We start from the raw sequence: 17076 nt of genomic DNA on the forward strand, positions 1-17076 counted from the left end.
CAAGAGCCAAAATGGACACTTATTAACCTTGGATAAAAATTACAAGAGAACACTGGATACCTGGGGGGATACACATACCAGAGAATAAACATCTTACATTCACAGAATTAAGATCCAAAAAGTCAGCCTTTTATCCTTTGAAGTCCTGCAAGATGGTATGAGGAAAAATGACACTGGATAGAAGATGGCTGATGTGTAAGAATGTGGATATGGGTGACGCAGGAGTCTATTTGACACATGGGTGACACAATTTGACTTGAGCAAGGGTGTCAGAATACGATGGTTTCAATTCCATCTATATTTACTTTGCTTATCAATAGATGCAAATATTGAGAGGTCCTGTATTTGTTACATAAAATGCTAACAATGGAGGTATTTCCCACTTCTGAACTCGTTATAGTTTTTAGAACTCGTTAAGTCCATAGATTTCTTAGGTGTTTCTTACTGAACTTAGATCAATAAAGAACATAGAATATATTTCCTGGCTGCTGTCCTTTCATCTCTGGTTAGTAATTATCTCATGAGCCTTACTCAAAGTCTCTGTCTCGCTAGCTAGACCTTCAACAACAAAGTTGAGCGAGAAAGACTAGGTGAGTGTTTACCTGATCTAGTGTTGTCTGGGAGACGGAGTAGTCCTCTATATTGAGGCAGTCCTTGTTGGCCAGGACCAGCTGGAAGATCCTAGCCAAGGAGGAAGAGGCGATTTCATACTGCAGAGTGTTGTAGTGTTTCTCCCTCTGGACACAGCCAGGGAAGGTGCTCTCCATGAAGGCCTCGGCTGGGTTCAGGTCTGGGGGACAACCTGATGTGGAGGCCTGGATCTTCATGGTGACCACATAACCATCACCAAACCTACAAACACACAGTCCAATACAATCCAGGGCTGGTTAGACTCATAGTAGATAATTGGGTAAAGATGAAGAAGGTACATGCAGGGAAATAGTATTTTATTTTACAGTTTGTACTGTAACATTAAGGCAGTAGCTTTAACTTTGTGGGTTTCAGATCTATTCACTAAACTATTCAGTAGTAACTATATCTGAAGGAAATGTGAGAAATAACCTACTTGTATTTGAGGTGCTGGATGGTACCAAGACACTGGAAGGTTCCATTGACCATAATAGCCAGACGGGTACACAGAGCCTCACACTCCTCCATACTGTGTGAGGTGAGGACCACTGCTCGGCCATCCTGGATTACACTCATTATGGAGTTCCACAGGAAACGACGTGAGTGGGGGTCCATGCCAGTGGTGGGCTCGTCCTGGATAGTAACACACATAGAAACATCTTCAGATACACACTAACAAGCAGAATACAGAACAATTTCTTATTTCCCCTTAACCCCCTAACTGAAGAAACATGGATGACTCCAGTAATGGTGAGCTCACCAGCAGGACCAGTGGAGGACAGCCGATCATGGCGATGGCCGTGGATAGTTTTCTCTTGTTGCCGCCGCTGTAGGTCCCGGCTGTGTGGCCAGCATATTCAGCCAGACCCAGCTTCTGAATGGCCCAGTCTGCCACCTGAGACAGGATAGGGACACATTACTGCCACCTCTACCTGGCTAAATAAATAAATAATAATAATATAATAATAACAATAATAATTTGGTGGGTGCGTATATTGTGTTTTTATTGCTTATCCCAACTCTCCTTGAGACACCCTTGGAGAGTGGGTTCACGGCCAGGGTCAATAAAGGGTAAATAAACAAGTGGGTTTGTGAAATACATTAATACACTGTGGTGGATATACAGTTGAAGTCGGAAGTTTACATACACATTAGCCAAATACATTTAAACTCAGTTTTTCACAATTCCTGACATTTAATCCTAGTAAAAATTCCCTGTCTTAGGTCAGTTATGATCACCACTTTATTTTAAGAATGTGAAATGTCAGAAGTTTTTTTTTAAACTATTATATATATATTTTTTTAGGGGGTAGATAAGCTTTAATATTGCAGATAGATTGTAACTTCCATCAATGTAATTGTCTGCATCACTTCCAATCCCCCATATGTTTTTTTTTTCTCGCATATATATATACAGTGGGGAGAACAAGTATTTGATACACTGCCGATTTTGCAGGTTTTCCTACTTACAAAGCATGTAGAGGTCTGTACTTTTTATTATAGGTACACTTCAACTGTGAGAGACGGAATCTAAAACAAAAATCCAGAAAATCACATTGTATGATTTTTAAGTAATACATTTGCATTTTATTGAACTGTATAAAAGACACCTGTCCACACACTCAATCAAACAGCCTCCAACCTCTCCACAATGGCCAAGACCAGAGAGCTGTGTAAGGACATCAGGGATAAAATTGTAGACCTGCACAAGGCTGGGGTGGGCTATAGGACAATAGGCAAGCAGCTTGGTGAGAAGGCAACAACTGTTGGCGCAATTATTAGAAAATGGAAGAAGTTCAAGATGACGGTCAATCACCCTCAGTCTGGGGCTCCATGCAAGATGTCACCTCGTGGGGCATCAATGATCATGAGGAAGGTGAGGGATCAGCCCAGAACTACACGGCAGGACCTGGTCATTGACCTGAAGAGAGCTGGGACCACAGTCTCAAAGAAAACCATTAGTAACACACTACGCCATCATGGATTAAAATCCTGCAGCGCACGCAAGGTCCCCCTGCTCAAGCCAGCGCATGTCCAGGCCCATCTGAAGTTTGCCAATGACCATCTGGATGATCCAGAGGAGGAATGGGAGAAGGTCATGGGGTCTGATGAGACAAAAATAGAGCTTTTTGGTCTAAACTCCACTCACCATGTTTGGAGGAAGAAGAAGGATGAGTACAACCCCAAGAACACCATCCCAACCGTGAAGCATGGAGGTGGAAACATCATTCTTTGGGGATGCTTTTTTGCAAAGGGGACAGGACGACTGCACCGTATTACATTTACATTTTAGTCATTTAGCAGACGCTCTTATCCAGAGCGACTTACAGTTAGTGAATACATATATATATATATATATATATACTTTTTTTTTTTTTATATACTGGCCCCCCGTGGGAATCAAACCCACAACCCTGGCGTTGCAAACGCCATGCTCTATCAACTGAGCTACATCCCTGCCGGCCATTCCCTCCCCTACCCTGGACGACGCTGGGCCAATTGTGCGCCGCCCATGAGTCTCCCGGTCGCGGCCGGCTGCGACAGAGCCTGGATTCGAATCAGGATCTCTAGTGGCACAGTTAGCACTGCAAAGCAGTGCCTTAGACCACTGCGCCACTCAGGAGCTACATTGAGGGGAGGATGGATGGGGCCATGTATCGCAAGATCTTGGCCAACAACCTCCTTCCCTCAGTAAGAGCATTGAAGATGGGTCGTGGCTGGGTCTTCTAGCATGACAACGACCCGAAACACACAGCCAGGGCAACTAAGGAGTGGCTCCGTAAGAAGCATCTAAAGGTCCTGGAGTGGCCTAGCCAGTCTCCAGACCTGAACCCAATAGAAAATCTTTGGAGGGAGCTGAAAGTCCGTATTGCCCAGCGACAGCCCCGAAACCTGAAGGATCTGGAGAAGGTCTGTATGGAGGAGTGGGCCAAAATCCCTGCTGCATGTGTGTGCAAACCTGGTCAAGACCTACAGGAAACGTATGATCTCTGTAATTGCAAACAAAGGTTTCTGTACCAAATATTAAGTTCTGCTTTTCTGATGTATCAAATACTTATGTCATGCAATAAAATGCAAATTAATTACTTAAAAATCATACAATGTGATTTTCTGGATTTTTGTTTTAGATTCCGTCTCTCACAGTTGAAGTGTACCTATGATAAAAAGTACAGACCACTACATGCTTTGTAAGTAGGAAAACCTGCAAAATCGGCAGTGTATCAAATACTTGTTCTCCCCACTGTATATATATACTGTGATGTCACGAGAGGCTGTGTCCTGGAGGGACGTTACATCCCCCTGAGGTGGCTGCAAACCCAGACAGCTATGGCTCCATCTGCTGGTATGGTCGGGAACTCCAACCCTCTGTGGCCAATCTTCCCACGCAGCTGAAACCAATCAGGGGCTGATAGGCTGGGGTTGTTTTGGGAAGGGAGAGACACGGTCTGGAAGGTGGGCTGGGAGAAGAAGAGAATTGTGTTATAATTTCGTTAGTTGCCGAAGACCTTTAATAAAAATCCTTGTTTTGGTTGAACCTGGACTCCTTGCACTACTTGGGCAACCCCGCTGGAAGCGGTAGCCTCTCGTGGCATCACAGATGGTGGAGAATACAGGCACGCTCAAGCGTTAATAGTGCATGTCAGAGGAGGATACCGAAGGTTTGATCACCCAGTTTTCCAAGTTGGCCGTAGGCTCCCCCGCTCGACTGAAATGGAGGACATATTGAAAGCCCTTGTTGCTGGCCAGCAAGCCCAGATGCAAGCAAACGTGGCTCTCTTGGAGGAGCAAAGAAAGCCAACCTTCTGAAGGCAGAGGAATTGCAGTTGCAGAGACAGAGGGTGGTCCAAAATACCCGCCCAATAAAGGCAAGTGACTTTATATCTAAGATGGGAGCTACCGATGACATTGAGGCATACCTGCATGCATTTGAGGCCACGGCCACTAGGGAAGCCTGGCCCAAGCAACAGTGGGTTGGTCTGTTAGCCCCCTTCCTAACCGGGAAGCGCTGAATGCTGTCCGGGACCTGGGCCCTGACCAGGTTACTGACTATGATGCCCTGAAGTCTGAGATCCTCAGCAGATATGGACTCACAAAGTTTGGTATGGCCCAGCGCTTTCACAGCTGGACCTTCCAACCAGACCAACCTCCTCGGGCGCAGATGCATGAACTTGTCCGAATCGCAAGGAAATGGCTGGATCCGCAGAGGAATACAGCAGCGGCGGTGGTGGAGGCCGTTGTGGTGGATCGTTACCTACGCGCCCTGCCTTATGAGGCAAAACGGTTCATCAGTCAACAGGCCTTGACCACGGCTGATCTGACCGTGGAAGCTGTGGAAAAGTACCAGGCCACAGCGGAGATGCTGAATGCTTCCCGAAAAGACCCCAGGAGTGCGGCCCCACCACAAATGGGAAGAACCCGTCCAAAGGACCCGAAGGTCTCGAACCCAGCCACGCCAGGACTTATCCCGGCTCCAGGGGGAGCCAGAAACCAGGCGGGTCCAAGAAGAGTACACCAGGAGGGGAAACTCGACAGTGTTACCGGTGTGGGGAGAGGGGACATATCTCCTGGCAGTGTGGGAAACCAGCCGATGAACCTATGCCCACTGCGGAGTCCTCCAGCTCAGCACCCACACACCGTTTGCCTCGCTCTTGGGAGTCGTAGATGGCGGCCCAGATCGACCCCCCACCTGCCCGGTAACTGTGAATCACCAGATGTGGAGGCCTTACTGGATTCTGGTAGCCGGGCCACCCTGGTGCGTAAGGATTTGGTGGGCCCAACGTGTCTGACCCAGGGGAAAGTCCTCCCAGTTTCCTGTGTCCATGGGGACACCAGAGAATACCCCATTACTGAACTTACAATGACCAGCACACGGGGAACCATACACACGACGGCGGGGGGTGGTTGATTCCCTCCCCGTCCCTGTCCTAATTGGACGAGACTGCCCAGCCTTTTACCCACTCTGGAGAGAGTCTCAGGAGAGGATAACCCGAGTACCTCGGAAACGGAGAGGCAAGACTCATCCTGGGAAGGCTCGGTGCAATCCTCCGAACTACTCACTCCCGCCCGGGCTCTGATAGGGATGGCAGGGGCCCAGACCGACACAGAGACGGGAGCTACAGAATCTGGACAAAGAACTGTCTGGTCTGAAGGGGACCGCTGAGAGGTATCGCTTTGTTAAAGCAACAGTTAGACATGAAGACAGAAGAGTTAGATATCCTCCAGGCTAAACTCCAACAGAGCTCCTTCCATAAGCAACAGGGGGAGCTGGAGAGGCTGCGCAGGACCATCGAGGAGTGTGAGGAGACCCTGCGCAGTAGTAAGGAGGTCCAGAAGAAGGCAGAGGAGAAGTACAAGGTGTTGGAGAACAAGATGAAGAATGCGGAGGCAGAGAGAGAAGGAACTGAAAGCTGCTCAACAGAAGCTAAACTCTGCTAAAACCAAGGCTGATGCGTCAGTAAGAAACTCAAGGAGAGACAACAGGAGGCTGAGTCCCTGGTCCTAGAGGTGGAGGAGTTGAAGAGAGAGCAGGCTGGCAAGCACCACGGAAATGCGGACGCCCTCTCCCGGCGTGATGCCTTCTTCACTGCCTTTACCCCGACGAGGACGTCGGTCCCGAGGAGGGGGATGTGTGATGTCACGAGAGGCTGTGTCCTGGAGGGACGTTACATCCCCCTGAGGTGGCTGCAAACCCAGACAGCTATGGCTCCATCTGCTGGTATGGTCGGGAACTCCAACCCTCTGTGGCCAATCTTCCCACGCAGCTGAAACCAATCAGGGGCTGATAGGCTGGGGTTGTTTTGGGAAGGGAGAGACACGGTCTGGAAGGTGGGCTGGGAGAAGAAGAGAATTGTGTTATAATTTCGTTAGTTGCCGAAGACCTTTAATAAAAATCCTTGTTTTGGTTGAACCTGGACTCCTTGCACTACTTGGGCAACCCCGCTGGAAGCGGTAGCCTCTCGTGGCATCACAATACATACATATCCTTTAAAAATATATATATTTCTCTTTATTACTTTCCAACCCCACCATCCCTTCCCTAATTGGAGTAAACTAGTGAACAACAATGCTTAGGCCTCTACTTCATGCTTATACATACTATCTGCATTTTATGGACACAGTCAATAATTATATTTTGTTTGTTTTTACTCCTGAACTTCCTCCGATCATGTTCATGATGTCCATCTGGTATGCTTCTATATGCCATATCTTTCTAACTGTGCTCTTTCACAAAAGCTCACAATATATAACCTATATACTTATTATGGACACAGCATGTCTTACACTAGTTATCTTGTTGTTATTAGTTGTTGTTATTAGTCCCATCCTTCAGCTCCATTCAACACCTCCCATCTATCTCTTAACACCATCCATATTGGATTTCTATTTGCCATATATTTTTCAACTGTACTGTGATGTTTTACAAAAGTTCTGAACCTTTCTATTCTCATTGTTTATACAGTTTGTGAATTGAAAATAAACATTTTTGCTAAAAGTAGTATTATATTATTGATCGATTGACTTATGACTTTTCAGATCACCCAGTAGTGCTATCTGCAGGGTCAGCTCCATGCAAATATTGCAATCCTTCAGCCATTCCTGGAACTGTGTCCAGAAACAAGCTACAAATGGACAGTACCAAAACAAATGATCTAATGATTCTGTCTCTTCACAGACAAATCTGCAGAGCTGGGAAGATTGTATCCCCCATACAAATAACATTCTATTGGTAGCAAGAATTTTATATAATAATTTAAATTGAAAAATTATACGTTTTGAATCCGGCGTCGTTTTGCGTATCAGTTCATAAACACTATGCCATGGAATCGGTACGTCAAAAACCTCTTCCCAACTATTTTGCAATCTATATGGGACGGCTGTCAATCTTTTGGTCCTTAAATTAAACTGGTAACCTTTTTTATTTATAACAATTTTTTTTAACCAATTATGTTCTTTAATGCAAGGCCGACAGACAAGTTCCTTACTTTTTCCTCCTTCCACTTTCCTCTTCCATTTTTGCGGTAATGCTGCAATTATTTGGTTGTAATTTTGGGTAGAGCAGACATTTCCATATGTTTTTGTTAGCTGCATGTGCGACATAACTCCACCATTCCTACCGATAATATCATTTACGAAGATAATACCTTTTTTTTTTTTTTTTCTCAAAAAAGAATGTTTTTTTAATCAATTAGTATATTTGAGTTTAACCACAATATTTGTTGCAATATTTGTTCTGTCATTTCTGGAGGATTCAATTGAAATTGCAACCAACTTTCTATGGCTTGTTTTAGAAATAGTGATATTTGGGAGATGATTTCCTTTTCAAATACCTGAAAGTGAGGGGTTGTAATCTGAATAAAGGGGAAAAGTCCCTTATTGAACATTGGGTGAGACAATCTTACTAGTTTGCTAGAGAACCAGTTTGGATTTAAGTATCATTTTTGTATGACTGAAGCTTTTGGTGATAGGTCTAATGCTTTAATATTTAATCATTTCTGTCCTCCTAATTCATATTCATTATATAAATAGGCCTGTTTAATTTTGTCTGGCTTGCCGTTCCAAATAAAATGGAATATTTTTATCTCATATAATAAAAAAAAACTGTTTGCTAGAACATAAGCAAATAGGTAAACTGGGATAATACTAAAGAGTTAATCAGGGTGATTTTTCCACAAATATACAGGTATTTACCTTTCCATGGTAGCAAGATCTTATCTATTTTTATAACTTTCTATTAAAATGTTTTGGAGTGAGATCATTTATTTCATTTGGGATATGTATTCCGAGTATATCCACATCACCATCAGACCATTTTATTGGTATATAAACCCCAGTTGTACTTTATCAAATGCCTTTTCGAAGTCTGCTATGAATAGTAGGCCTGGTTTCCCAGATTTTTCATAGTGTTCTATTGTTTCCAGTACTTGCCTTATATTATCTCCAATGTATCGCCCATGTAAAAAACCTGTCTGATTAGAATGAATAATGGGTCAGAAGTTTACATACACTCAATTAGTATTTGTTAGCATTGCCTTTAAATTGTTTAACTTGGGTCAAACATTTCGGGTAGCCTTCCACAAGCTTCCCACAATAAGTTGGGTGAATTTTGGCCCATTCCTCCTGACAGAGCTGGTGTAACTGAGTCAGGTTTGTAGGCCTCCTTGCTCGCACACGCGTTTTCAGTTCTGCCCACAAATTTTCTAAAAGGATTGAGGTCAGGGCTTTGTGATGGCCACTCCAATACCTTGATTTTGTTGTCCTTGTCCAACTTTGGAAGTATGCTTGGGGTCGTTGTCCATTTGGAAGACCCATTTGCGACCAAGCTTTAACTTCCTGACTGATGTCTTGAGATGTTGCTTCAATATATCCACATAATTTTCCTTCCTCATGATGCCATCTATTTTGTGAAGTGCACCAGTCTCTCCTGCAGCAAAGCACCCCCACAGCATGATGCTGCCACCTTTTGTATGGCGGTTTTGGAGCAGTGGCTTTTTCCTTGCTGAGCGGCCTTTCAGGTTATGTCGATATAGGACTTTACTGTGGATATAGATACTTTTGTACAAGTTTCCTCCAGCATCTTCACAAGGTCCTTTGCTGTTGTTCTGGGATTGATTTGCACTTTTCGCACCAAAGTACGTTAATCTCTAGGAGACAGAACGCGTCTCCTTACTGAGCGGTATGACGGCTGCGTGGTCCCATGGTGTTTATACTTGCGTACTATTGTTTGTACAGATGAACGTGGTACCTTCAGGTGTTTGGAAATTGCTCCTAAGGATGAACCAGACTTGTGGAGGTCTACAATTATTTTTCTGAGGTCTTGGCTGATTTCTTTTCATTTTCCCATGATGTCAAGCAAAGAGGCACTGAGTTTGAAGGTAGGCCTTGAAATACATCCACAGGTAAACCTCCAATTGACTCAAATTATGTCAATTAGCCTATCAGAAGCTTCTAAAGCCATGACATCATTTTCTGAAATTTTCCAAGCCGTTTAAAAGCACAGTCAACTTAGTGTATGTAAACTTCTGACCCACTGGAATTGTGATACAGTGAATTATAAGTGAAATAATCTGTCTGTAAACAATTGTTGGAAAAATTACTTGTGCCATGCACAAAGTAGATGTCCTAACCGACTTGCCAAACTATAGTTTGTTAACAAGAAATGTGTGGAGTGGTTGAAAAACAAGCTTTAATGACTCCAACCTAAGTGTATGTAAACTTCCGACTTCAACTGTAGGTATTCACTTGAGTTCAGAAAAATTAATTATTTTAACCATGACCCTAACCCTAATCCTAACCTCTAAACTCTGACCCTAACCCCTGGTCTCTGACCCCAGCCTCACCCTGCTGATCTCGGACTCAGGCACCCCTCTGAGGCGGGCATACAGATGGAGGTGCTCTCTGCCAGTCAGCAGCTCATCTATGGCATCAAACTGGGGGCAGTAGCCCATGTTCTGGTGCACATCCAGGATATTGGTCAGGATGCTGCAGGGACCGGGACGAAGGGTGCGATTACAGGTGAAAAGCATAGAGCTGTGCTCTGGGGTGCCACAGGGTTCAATTTTAGGACCACTGTTATTTACAAATGATATCAACAGCATCGGGAAAAACATTGATCATGCCAACTGTGATTGAGGAAGCACATGGCAATGCCCCATGCACTGTACCTGTGACCAGTGACAGAGGCTTCTCCTGAGCTGACATCAGTGTCTCCGGTCAGCATCTTAAAGGTGGTGGTCTTCCCTGCTCCGTTCACACCCAGGAGCCCAAAGCACTGGAGAGAGGATGAGGAGAATATATTTTATCACTGGGTCTCTACACTGAGCCTTCCCTTGCTGTACAGCTGTGGTACTATATGGAGGTCTATAGTATAGAGTGGTACTGTACTGACCTCCCCAGGTGACACTCCCACACAGATCCTGTCCACCGCTGGCTTAGTCTTCCCCATGTATGTCTGGGAGGAGAGAGAGAGAGAGAGAGAGAGAGAGAGAGAGAGAGAGAGAGAGCGAGAGAGCGAGAGAGAGCGAGAGAGAGCGAGAGAGCGCGAGAGCGCGAGAGAGCGAGAGAGCGAGAGAGCGAGAGAGAGAGAGAAAGAGAGAGAGACTGAGAAAGATAGAACCATCTTGTTCACACTGCAAACTATTGAGTCAATAACCAGGAGACACATAACACAGGAGCCCTGAGTGGTCAGTTAGTTAGTTATTTAGTTAGCGTACCTTGGTGAGGTCTCTAATCTTTAAGATGTCGTTCTTGCTTCCACCATTATAGATGTGTTCTCTCTCCTGGGCCACGTCCACATCTTCCTCCATGATGGGATCCTTCTTACAATCTGTAATCCTATTATAGGTAAGAGGTCAGAGGTTGAAGGTAAGTGGTGAACCTGTGTTCTGGACCGCTCTCACAATCAATAATGCGTAGAGTTACTGGTACCAGTCAACTTGTACTGGTCAACAGATTCATATGATTCTGATCCAACAGATTCAATAACACCATTCAAAGATGAATTAGCTTCACCAATTAGATACTTTTTAAAAAAGTACTACAGCAATGTAGACTTGTATATTAGATGTGAAGTGAAGCTGTTGGTTACCAGTGATCCAGGAAGAAGCGGTACTGGATCAGTATGTTCATGATGAAATAGACAAAGCCCTCAACAGCCATGAAGACCAGGTTCTTTCCTACAAAGTCCCAACTGTACGGGTCCAGACTGAAGTCCTCACCTGACACACATACACACACACAAAGCAAAGCAAACAGGATCAGCATGTAGCATGGAGGAATCAGCATTAGTACACCATCTGATCTAACCGATGTGTGAGAAGTGGGAAACGCTTGAGAGGTGACAACACAGAATACGCTCCTGTTACACTTTAATCAGCCAGCTTCTCTTCACAGATAAGATGACATCAACACAGCTAAAACATTCATCAACAAAGCTGGGTGATGGTGGCTCTGTGGCACCTGCTCCTATAGTCTCCTATATCCACTACCCACCTACCTAGCTAACCACGCTCCCATTAGTCACCACCGGCTTTGACTGGTCTTATCGGCCGATTAGGGGAAAGCTTATTGAGATCCACTGGTTATTTATGAAGTCTGTGGCCTCAGCCGTGTCTTGGGTGTGAATCTCCTAGAGACAAATACACAGCATCATGTTTCAGACGCCGTCGGCCCGACCCGGGGCCATGGTATTCACGTCCTGTTACGGCATTCCGAGTGCATCAGGATTTGGCCTCGGGGTCTGGAGGTGTCCAAGACCTGGAGAACAGGCTAGAGTTGCTAGCGGCATTTCCCTACTGACCAATCAGAATGCAGGCCTTGGAGCGAGTGGTGGGGGTGGCAAGGGGATGAAAGGGGTGAGGGGGTTGGAGGGTGACGGGGAAGGGGGGTGTGAGAGGCGGAGGGGGTGTGACTCACCAAAGCGGGCATAGACATCAGTAACAGCCTGGTTCATAGCCATGTCGATTAGACCCCGGCCAAGACAGTAGTGGGGGAAGATCAGCAGCATCTTCTTCAGCAGCTGGTTACACTTATACAGAGCCTGAGAGAAGGAGGGAGAAAGACAGACAGACAGACAGACAGACAGACAGACAGACAGACAGACAGACAGACAGACAGAGAGAGAGAGAGAGAGAGAGGGGGGGACAGAGAGGGAGGGCCAAACCACACAGTTGAATCGAGTCACTCAACAAGTACTAGTATTTGAAGCAGTCATTGAGCAGGTGTTAGAGACAGACAGCTCTGTGTGTAAGTACAGTAAGCGTTTATCCCAGTCTGTGCTCTCCACTCACCGCTGTGCTGTCAAACAGGTCAAGGATGAAGGTGATGGCACTGCTGTTGATGCCAATGAACAGGTTGATGCAGGACAGAGAGACGTAGGCTGTGCTGGGAATACTGAAGATGTAGGACATGGGGTACATCATGGGCGTCACAGACCACCTGCAGTGGACAGAGACAGGTAGGGAGCATTTTTCAAATCGTTTGATCAAGCTTACATTTTTTAAGATCATCTGAACATTTACATGTGGTCCTTGCCTAAATGTTCATTCTAGAAGAATGGTTTCCTCTGGTCCAGAATGTAATCTTATTCTGTCACAGTTGGGTGGGGTTGAGTGACGTGAGCAGCACTATAAACCTGATACAGACTGGTTGTACCACCCAGTGCTGAGGCCATCCGGTGTTGACAAGGACTACAGTTAGCGAACACTATGAGGGATGGACCACTGGAAATAAACCCACGAGCCCCATTAATACAGCACTCAACTTCTCATCGCCTGTATCACTGTACAGTACAATCCATTCATCATTTAGAGCATGCTATAATGGACTGTTCTAGATGCTCTCTCCAAGGATAAATTACCATTAACCTTCCACCTTTAGCCCAAGTAAAGGGGCTTACTGTACTACAGTACACTGACTTACCCATAGAGCATGAGCAGGGTTATCAGGGGTTGGAGGTTGGTTGGCGACGTGTAGCACTTCTTGTCAAAGACCATGAAAATACCCACCACCAGTGCTGCACTGATAGAGTAATTCACCTGATGAGGGGGAAGTGACACAATGAATGTCAAGCTCTATATAGAAAGGTAAAATGTATCTATCAATCCTTTGGGCTGTTTGAGTGGACACGTATGCCCTTCGGTCATAAACTACATGATATTATGTGGAATACTGTATGCAACAGATGGGGAATACTGTTTCTACAACCTAGCTTCACTATGCTCTCTCTTCACTGGAATGATCTGTCATGCCATATTAATGTAGATTATTTAAGAGAGTGGGTAGCATCATCACAAACCATTTCGGCATATCAAGAACTTGGTGTTTGTCAATATGAGATTGCAGAGAGTATGATGGGAGGAACCGGCCCCAGGCCCAGACATACCATGTCCCAGAGGAAGTTGGCCATCCAGTAGATGACGGGACTGACCCCGCTAACGAACTGGAGGTGTTTGGCCTGGGTCACCCTCTCCTGGATGAGGTAGAGGACAAAGGAGGCTGGGACGAAGGACATGGCGAAGATCACACAAATAGCCACCATCACATCCACTGAGGTGCTCAGGCTAGGAGAGGAGAGGGAGGGAGTGGGGTTAGATAGAGAAGATCACACAGATAGCCACCATCACATCCACTGAGGTGCTCAGGCTAGGAGAGGAGAGGGAGGGAGTGGGGTTAGATAGAGAAGATCACACAGATAGCCACCATCACATCCACTGAGGTGCTCAGGCTAGGAGAGGAGAGGGATGGAGTGGGGTTAGATAGAGAAGATCACACAGATAGCCACCATCACATGCACTGAGGTGCTCAGGCTAGGAGAGGAGAGGGAGGGAGTGGGGTTAGATAGAGAAGATCACACAGATAGCCACCATCACATCCACTGAGGTGCTCAGGCTAGGAGAGGAGAGGGATGGAGTGGGGTTAGATAGAGAAGATCACACAGATAGCCACCACCACATCCACTGAGGTGCTTACAGGTACACAGAGAGGGGTTAGATGGTCTATTACATGCTTTAATCACCTCACCTGATTGGCCAGTACTCACACAGTGACCTCTCTAGTATCAAATCTCCTGATAGGCCAGTACTCACACAGTGACTTCAGACAATTGTTCCTTGGTAAGGTTGAGAGGGTGGTTGATGGTGGTGATGCCGTATACATCCAGGCTGGCATCTTTGGGCAGGTTGGCTCTAAGGATGGCGTTGTTGGCCACGTTCATGAAGGCCACCATGGCATGCCAGCCCTTGTTGTTGTACCACACCTTCAAAAAGACAGAATGGATATTCTAGTCAATCTTCTTTTGCTGGTGTATAGTACAAAAGTAAGCCAGTGGATTGGCAGTTGTGGGTTAAATTGTAGACAGTGCACTATATGTACTTGCCTTGACATTGTATTCACTCTCCATGTATCGAAGGAAGGTTCCAATGTCCTTAAGAGTTTGTTTGGAGTATTTACCCTGGAGAAAAGAGTACCATGATTGGATACATGGACAGTTACAGGGCTGTTGAAGTGTGTAAAGATCCACACCAGAGACATCTTTAGTAGACGTACCCCAGTAACATTAAGCAGTCGCCCCAGCTGTGATGCTGCGTCCTGGATGGTCTTAGGGTCCACATCTAACACAGGAAGCTGTCCACCCACAGATATACCTCCATACCTAGATAACCGAGAACAGACAACACATATAGCTCCATATCTGAACACCAGGAGTAAGACCGCATACTCAGTGAGAGCTAAAACTCCTTATACAATAACGATACTATGCCCCTGGCCACCAGAGGGCGCTACAGCATCACTTTTCTTTACATAATGGACACAGCCACCTAGCTCATTATAAATAGGCTACGTTTTGGATTTTGTAAAATATGGAAATAGTACCTTTGTTCATTCACCCAGTATTTGCTCTTCAAACTGAACAAGAAAGACATAGGAATTGTGCCATTAGAGTTGTGTATGTAGAACAAAATAAAGTAGATGAATGCTGAAGTAGTTCCACGGTACCTGGCCTTGATGAGGGAGGGGTAAGTCTTCACCAGATAATCAGAGATATTCCTGCCTGTCAGGTCCACCAGAACATCACCTGTCGACTGGATCCTCTAAAACACAACACACACACACAAATGAACAAACAGTGTGTATATAACTTTGTGCATTGGTGACAGACTGGGATTTAAACAGGGGCCACCTGATTACCACAATACTGTGTCAGCCCATTGAGCTAAAGCCTATGCATATGTGTACACTAACCTGTGGTGGTGGAAGCCCCCCTGCTCCCTCAGGGCAGACAGGCAGCATTGTGAGTTTCCTAGGGGTACTACACTGGCAGCCTGGGGAGGGGTTAACTGAGGTCCACTCTGGTCCATCCAACATGTCTATCAGAGCAGGGTTCACCAGCGGCATCTCCCACTCTGTTGTGATGTTATTACATGGGAAATCCCTATCCCAGGAACACACAGGAACACGCACACACGCACATATGCACATTGTTACACTTGAAGTGCCTATCAGGATCAACAACAAATCATTTTTCGGGCATGTACAACGATGCCTCCTTTCTCCCCTAATGTTCGTTACTTTTGGGCGTACAGTAGCCGACTTGATATCAGTAACTATGATATCCTTTAAGGAAGTCTCAAACTCAAGGCCTAGGGCACATCAGGCCTGCAAGTTTCTTTCTTGCCCCCAGACTGATATTTGACTCCTATTGGAATCGAGTCTTAAAGTGATGCTATACTTAGACATTTAGCAAACAGATAATATTTTATGGTAAGTGAACTGTCCCTGGTCACTACTCACTCTAGAGGTTCATCCACCATGCAGCGAGTCCCAAATCCAGGCTTGTTTAGCAGCACCTCTCCAAAGTACCTCATCTCAGGGTCCAGGGTACGCTCGTTACTGCAAGATGGCACATCCAACAGTCAACAACAGTCTTTATCAAACATGATCAAACGCCACATTATCATAAGAGACTTCTACGTTCTACTCATGTTTTATGCCAATGGAATTGAACTTCCTCAGACTGAATCTACTCTGAATTGACTGGACGATTGATTTAACAAATGGTGCTAGTCTCAGGGCAGGACAGAAGTATCTATGCACACCTGAAGAAGGTGAACTGTCGTCCATACATCCAGGGACTAAGGGTCAGGCTGGGGTACTCTCCAAATGGAGGTACGATCGTAGTGAACATCAGTGATATGAACACAAAACTGGCAGGCAAAACTATCTGACGAAACAGAACAACAGGACACAGGGACATTTTCATATTCAAATTCTGCATCATGAAACTGGAACCATCAAGAAATGTGTAACATTATTGCACATTATTATACATAGGGATTTATAACCAATGCACATGATATAGAGGGGATGCAAAATACACTGCACAAACAGCCGTCTGTGGAGAATGGTACCTGAGCAAAGAAGTCCTTATGTGATCTTGTGGCGTGGTGAAACCGTTTGATGAGCAGGGCAAATAACTGTTTCAGGACCAGACAGACACCTTTGACCTGTCCAGAGCCCCGCCCCTCGCTGCCCTCCAAGCCCCCAGAATGCCCCTGCCTGTTGGCCTGGGTCACCCCGTCTGCCTCTGTAACGTAGGGAAAGGTCAGGAGTTAAAAGTTCACTGTCTGAGTGCTATAATAAAACTTAAATTGTCTTCTACAGTGAAAGCAATAAACACTCTGCAGCACCACATTTTACATTTAAGTCATTTAGCAGACGCTCTTATCCAGAGCAATTAGGGTTAAGTGCCTTGCTCAAGGGCACATCAACAGATTTTTCACCTAGCCGGCTCGGGGATTAGAACCAGCAACCTTTCGTTTTCTGGCACAACGCTCTTAACCACTAAGCTAACTGCCGCCCCATTCAGCGTAAGACTGAATCTATGACAGCTTCCTGTAATTCCACTAGAGAACAGTATATGGGTCCAGAATTGACGTTGCCCATAGAGTC

General features: G+C 45.5%; 1 protein-coding gene across 1 annotated transcript in view; it reads right to left on the bottom strand.

The window, feature by feature from the left end:
- LOC121550099 (retinal-specific phospholipid-transporting ATPase ABCA4) overlaps nt 1-17076 on the bottom strand; it is a 62562-nt gene that overhangs the window by 1327 nt on the left and 44159 nt on the right. The window contains exons 27-47 of the mRNA XM_041862248.1: nt 16536-16711; nt 16224-16348; nt 15919-16017; nt 15370-15559; nt 15124-15218; nt 15001-15033; nt 14674-14779; nt 14504-14578; nt 14214-14383; nt 13511-13688; nt 13048-13163; nt 12417-12564; nt 12043-12166; nt 11216-11345; nt 10842-10962; nt 10517-10579; nt 10293-10399; nt 9969-10110; nt 1391-1525; nt 1067-1263; nt 603-852 (exon numbers count right to left, since the gene is read on the bottom strand). Of these exons, the coding sequence (XP_041718182.1) occupies nt 603-852; nt 1067-1263; nt 1391-1525; nt 9969-10110; nt 10293-10399; nt 10517-10579; nt 10842-10962; nt 11216-11345; nt 12043-12166; nt 12417-12564; nt 13048-13163; nt 13511-13688; nt 14214-14383; nt 14504-14578; nt 14674-14779; nt 15001-15033; nt 15124-15218; nt 15370-15559; nt 15919-16017; nt 16224-16348; nt 16536-16711 (2780 nt within the window). The remainder of the gene's footprint in view (nt 1-602; nt 853-1066; nt 1264-1390; nt 1526-9968; nt 10111-10292; nt 10400-10516; nt 10580-10841; nt 10963-11215; nt 11346-12042; nt 12167-12416; nt 12565-13047; nt 13164-13510; nt 13689-14213; nt 14384-14503; nt 14579-14673; nt 14780-15000; nt 15034-15123; nt 15219-15369; nt 15560-15918; nt 16018-16223; nt 16349-16535; nt 16712-17076) is intronic.

Source organism: Coregonus clupeaformis, chromosome 34, assembly GCF_020615455.1.
Source record: "Coregonus clupeaformis isolate EN_2021a chromosome 34, ASM2061545v1, whole genome shotgun sequence".
NCBI lineage: Eukaryota > Metazoa > Chordata > Actinopteri > Salmoniformes > Salmonidae > Coregonus > Coregonus clupeaformis.